The sequence below is a fragment of the Nannospalax galili genome, unplaced genomic scaffold, assembly GCF_000622305.1.
Source record: "Nannospalax galili isolate Female #2095 unplaced genomic scaffold, S.galili_v1.0 scaffold1184, whole genome shotgun sequence".
In the NCBI taxonomy this organism is placed as follows: domain Eukaryota; kingdom Metazoa; phylum Chordata; class Mammalia; order Rodentia; family Spalacidae; genus Nannospalax; species Nannospalax galili.
Genome location: NW_008351624.1, coordinates 298,674 through 304,673, shown reverse-complemented (window position 1 = coordinate 304,673; position 6,000 = coordinate 298,674). Strand labels below are relative to the sequence as shown.

The window sequence follows — 6,000 nt, the reverse complement described above, 5'->3', positions numbered from 1 at the left end:
GTGGGAAATCAACACATACTACTTTACTCTGGAAACTGAAAACAGTTTATTACAGTAATCACTAAAATCAAGGATGGTAATTAATAGAAATTAAAATATATTGAAAATGCATGTGTATGGAGGTCAGAGGCCAACTTGCAGAAGTTCACTCCTTTACCATGTGGGTTCCTGAGATCAAATTCAGGCCCTTGGGCTTGGTGACAAGTGCCTTTTACATGCTGAACCATCTCATTGGCCCATTTCCTTTCCTTCTTTTTGAGACAGTTTCTCATTATGTAACCTAGACTGTTCTCAAACTCAAGATCCTCCTGCCCTCAGCCTCCCAAGTGTTGAGACTAAGGACATGTGCCACTACATCTAACTAGTTTTCTTAACTGGTATTTTATTAAATAGCTTGAAGCTGTTTTTCTTTTTTTAATGAAGAAAATCATCAAGAAAAATCAAAATTTGTGGGCTCAAAAGAGTTAAGTAAAAAACAAAGTGATCAGAAAGACGATACACACACACACACACACACACACACACACACACACACACTCACACACTACCCTAGGGCTGGAGAGACTGGTCTGTGAATAAAAATGCCTGCTGCTCTGGGTTCATTTGGATCCTGACAACCTGAAAACAGCTCAGCATGGCCATGTTTGCTTATAACCCCAGCGCTGGGGGTACAGGGCAGAGATAGGAGTGTCACTGGGGCCAGACTAACTTCTACTTCAGTGACAGGCCCTGTCTCAAGGGTGTAAGGCAGTGAGTGATGGAGCAGAATACCCACATCCTCCTCTGTCCTCTGTGCACACACATGCACATGAACCACACACATACACACCATACCCATACATATGTACTTACACAGATACATATACACACAAAAAACTAAAAAAAAAACCCTAGAATAAACATATTTGATAAATGTCATAAAGTATAGAGGGAGACCGAGTTTTCAGTTTTAGTCCAACTAAGTTAATTATTTGCTAAGCCCATTTATGATAGGGATATAACAAACTGCAGATTTGCTCTACTGTATTATATAATGTGTAGAAAGCAATAAAAATTACCAGAAATATCAAGAAACAGGAGCTTATGACCCATCTTAAGGGAAAAAGGCAGTGATAGAGATTGGATTAAATGGCCAACCCATATGTCATTCAACAGACACAATTTGAAAATACTATTATAATGTGCTCCAGTCTAAGAAATTATGCTTGCAATGAGTGAAAAAATAGGAAATGTCAGCAGAATTTTTAAAAATCAGGTCAAGGTGCTTAAACTAAATAAGCATAATATCTGAAATAATAGTACTAAATCAGCTTAACAGGAGACTAGAGAGAATTAGGGAAAAATAAATGACTTTGAAGATAGTAATCTAAACTTTTCTAGTGTAGTGACTATCAAGAAGAATGAGGAAAGTGAATACATCTCAGTAATCTATGGCGCAGTATCAAATGACCTAACATCCAGGTGATGAGATTCCAGAAAGAAGAAAAATAATGGGGCAGAAAAACTATCTGAAAACTAATGATGAAAATTTTCTAAAATTTGGTGAAAAACATAAACTAAAAGATTCTAAAAGTTCAGCAACCCCCTCAAAATGGATGCAAATAAAATGGTATCTAGATATGTCACAGTCATAATACTGAACATTAAAGCTTAAGAGAAGATTCCAGTGCAATCAGAAAAAGAACTCATTCTTGTGCCATAGAACATTATCATGAATGGCTGAGGAGCCCTCATTTAGAAATGTAGCTATGTATTAAATTACTTCTCCATAATGCTAAAAGGAGGGGAAAAAATGCCTCTGTCAACCCAGAAGTCTATATCCAGAGAAAATATCCTTCAAAAATGAGAGCCACAGAGGTTTTTAGATAGAAGAAAATACTTTGTTACCAAAAGGCATATTAAAAAATGGTTTAAGGGGCTGGAGAGATTGCTCAACGGTTAAGAGCACTGGTTGCTCTGTGAAGGGCCAAGGTTCAAGTCCCTCCCAGCAACCACATGGCAGCTAACAACCATCTATAACTCCACTTCCAGGAGATCTATCACCCTCTTCTGACCTCCACAGGCATTGAATAACATGGGTGTACTTATATACATGTAGGCAAAACACTCATATACATAAAGTAAAAATAAAAAATGTTAAAAAAACCAAATGATTTTAGACTGAAGGGAAATGATATTATATGGAAAGTTAGATCTTCAGAAAGGAAGTGGGAGCACTGGAAATGGTAGATTTATGGTTGAATATAAAGTCTTTCCTCTTAATTTCTTGAAAATACATGTCTGTTTAAAGAAAAAATAATATTGCTTTGTGTGGTTTATTATGTATGTAAATGTAAAGAAAATTGCACCATAATTAAAGAGAGGGGGCTAGCAGACATATTATGAAACTGATTTTATTGGGTGTTGTAAAATATTATTTCTAAATTTACTATGAAAAGTTATTAGTGTGTACTATATCTATAAATCTATCCTCACATGCAAAAAGGTATTGCTTAATTACTAAAGTATGAATTAAAGTGGAATCATAATAGTAAATCTATTATTCTCAAAAGCAGGGGGAAAGGAGCAAGGGAATAAAAAAGATGACCACAGAAAACAAATAGTAAAATAGTAGCCTGCATCAGTGACTACATTAGATCTAAATGAACTGCGTATTCTTATAAACAAATGGAGATTGTCAAAGTAGATATATTTGCTGTCTACATGATAAATACTTTTAAGTATAAAGGCACAGAGGTTCATATTATATAAACAACATTTATATAATATATATCATCTATACATGTATATATATATATATACACATATGTAGATGATAGCAAGGATAGGTAACGGATAAATTATATTTGATGCCAAAAATACTATCATTAATAAAAAGACCTTTTCATGTAAATTATGGAAGGGCCAATTTATCTAGAAAATATGAAAATCATAATTGTATATTATGAGTATGAATGCTGTGTGAGTACTTATTCAGTCACATTCAAAGTCCTAGATGGAGATTTTTGACACTCTTCACTAAGCAATTGAAAGAGCTAGATAAAAATATGGGTAAGAACAGAAAATTTCTGATGTACGAACTGGCTTCATCTTTAATGCTATTTTTAGAACTCTATATCTAACTACAGAATATTCAGTGTTTTCAATAATAAATATTTTGCTTACCAAGGTAGTGCAAGTGCTGTGTCTAAATGTCTTAAAAATTCAAAAGAAAAAAAAATCAGCAAACACACGAGTCGCAAGTTCTATCAATAACTGACACTGCTTATCAAGCACAGTGAGGCTCTCCTGTGAATTTGCTGCATGGGAGGAAGGGAAAGGTGGTGCTCTGTGAGCCAGCTGCCTGATAAAATATCTTCTATTTGGAGAAGAGGGATGAATGTGCCAACCCTGTGGCAATCTTCTGTGACCTCCAGGCCAGAAAAGGACACAGAGTGCTTTTGTTCTTCTCTTAAAGTACATTGAAATTAGAGTTTCCTAAAGGTGACTGAACAGTGATCTTCAGGGAGTTTGAAAAGAAGGAAACTTTGGTCCAGGGTGATTTTATCTACACTTCTCTGTGTTCTGTGACTTTCAGACTATCTCTCCCATACCTGAGTAGTGTTGAAAAGGCAGAATATGTAGCTGAAAATGGTTCTGACATCATTGTTATCAATTAGCATAAAGTATGCCAAAATCCAGGTAACTCCAAAAATAACAGCAACAGATAATGTGCTAAGAATCTTCTTTACAGATGAAATCTTTTTTGTGCTGCAGAAGAGAAAATAAGAAAAAACATATGGTTCATTGGGTTTTTAACTTATTTTTTTTCAGGAAATAATTTCATTTTATTTGGACTACATAAGAAATCATATGTTGATTCTTTTGGCACATAATACAAATAATTATAAGGGACTGCAATCTGATATGAAAATGGAATGCAGTATCGAGTGACATTCATGAATAACATACATAACAAATACCCCCTTATTCACCTTCTACTTATTAATATCTTTACTACCCTTGTATGCTCAGCTACCCTTATACCTACCTATTTCATACTTAACAGTGCTATACCTCATATGGAACAGCAATGTTGCTACATCTTAAATCACTGGAGAAAATATGATTCAACAAGTTATTTTTAAAAATACCTTAATATCTATGTCAAAGCTCAGTCAAAATCATTCCTTTAATAATACTGCAGGCAATTTCATGAGGTATCAACTTTCTTTTAAGAACTGATTATTACCATGAGATCATCTAGAGAATTCCTTTTTTATGGGTAGACTGGGGTACCTGGGAACTTCTTGTGCCTTGGGGGCTGGTATGAGAAATTAGGTATTTAGAGCTGGACTGTCTTTTTCTCTTATGGGGATCCTAATCCCCAGAATCTGGTCTTGGCTCTGTGACTTATTTTGGCCACGGGAATGGTAACAGTTGTCACAAGTCAGAGACTGGATAACATTTTCTCATGGAGTTTGACATCTCTTATTGCTCTTGCTGATCCGGATAGTGTTTGTGACTGAACAAGGCAGGCACCTTCAAGGGCAGACTCCCGTGTTAATGCACTTTCAAAATACCCTTTCCTGTATTTTCAGTTAAACCTCATGGTGCAAAGTGAGCATGCCCAGAGGCATCTCTGTCCAACCATCACATAGGAAAGGAGGTTATCCTAGATCATCTGTCGGCATTTGACTCTTCCTGCCTTCTGCATCCCTCCAAAACCCCCTTATAAAAACCCCAAACCACAACCCACGGGCTGACAATTTCCCTATCCCAAAGGGAATTGTTCTGTGTGAGTTTCCTCTGCTAATAAACTCTATCCTTCTGGAGTTTTATCTGTGTCCTGGTGTTTTCTGCCAATTGACCCGATTCTTCTATCATATGGTGCCAAAACCGGGTTCTGACCTCAAGGGACCTTTGATCTTTTCGAAAGTACATGTAAAAACCTCCGACTGGACCTGGTTGCCGTTACTGGCCTCTAAAAAATACCACTGGTTTGGCTTTAAAGTACACTCCAACCCTTCTTTTCTCCTTTTCTCTGCCTTCTCTCTCTAAACTGCCTTTCACTGGGAGTGTACTCTGCCTTGCTTTTACTTCTTTCCGACTCGCCTACATCTTTTTGATCTCCTTTCTGATTGAATTCGGTCACTCCCGGACCCAACTCAAGGCCACTGGGCGGCACTGGTCTCTGCAACCACTGAGTGTCTGGCACGGTTACTGTGTCTGCCTAAGCCCACCTTGCACTCAAATCCTTTATCTGGGAGTCTTTTGGTCCATGAGCTAGCTCTCCCAAAGGAACACAAGCCCCTCCCAGCCTGTTATAAAGGGTTGCCAGCTGCCTGTTGCGACTGGGGGTCCCAGTGACCTAAGCAGTTTATTTCCTCCACAGGGATTGTCTTATTTGGTGTTGAGCTTTGTCTCCATGGACCAGAGTCTCTCTGTTCTACCTCTGTTCTTCTCCTTTTCCTCACGCTCCCTCTGTTCCCTCCCTCTTTCTCTCCTTTTCCTAGCTCCCAACATCCCATCTTCATTTTTGCTCCCCCCCCCTCACTCCTGCCCTTCTGGGGCTCATCTTCCCTCAGCTTCTACTAAACCTCAGACTCTCGCTCCCTCTCTTCTGCTCGCTCACTATCTCTCCATTTCTATTTCGACCTCGTTCCACAAGCTTCCCTCCCTCCTGGCTCCCTGTGTTTTTTCTGTCTTTTCTCCCATCCCATTCCTTGTACTTTGTCTCCATCTACTGGCTGATCCCATTATGCTCTCATTGCAAAGTTTTCTGCTTGTCTTGCTTGCCTCAAAAATTACACTGGTGTGTCCGAAAACTTTTTCCTCACTCTGGGTATTGAACGCTATTCCCAGAGAAAGGAACACACACTCCTTCCCTCCAGGGCAGGGCCTCGTCTTTCCCCTCTCAAACAATCTGATTGTGGAACACCACCTTCAGGGACCTGGAAATAACTTGGACCCATGCCAGGAGAGGATGCTTTCCTTGGTGACTGGTTCTGCTCTTTCTTG

At 38.4% G+C, this 6,000-nt stretch overlaps 1 protein-coding gene across 1 annotated transcript in view; it reads right to left on the bottom strand.

The window, feature by feature from the left end:
• Positions 1 to 6,000, bottom strand: part of Adgrg7 (adhesion G protein-coupled receptor G7) — a 67,871-nt gene that overhangs the window by 3,854 nt on the left and 58,017 nt on the right. Inside the window, exon 15 of the mRNA XM_008848489.1 lies at positions 3,594 to 3,750. Coding sequence (XP_008846711.1) covers positions 3,594 to 3,750 — 157 coding nt within the window. The remainder of the gene's footprint in view (positions 1 to 3,593; positions 3,751 to 6,000) is intronic.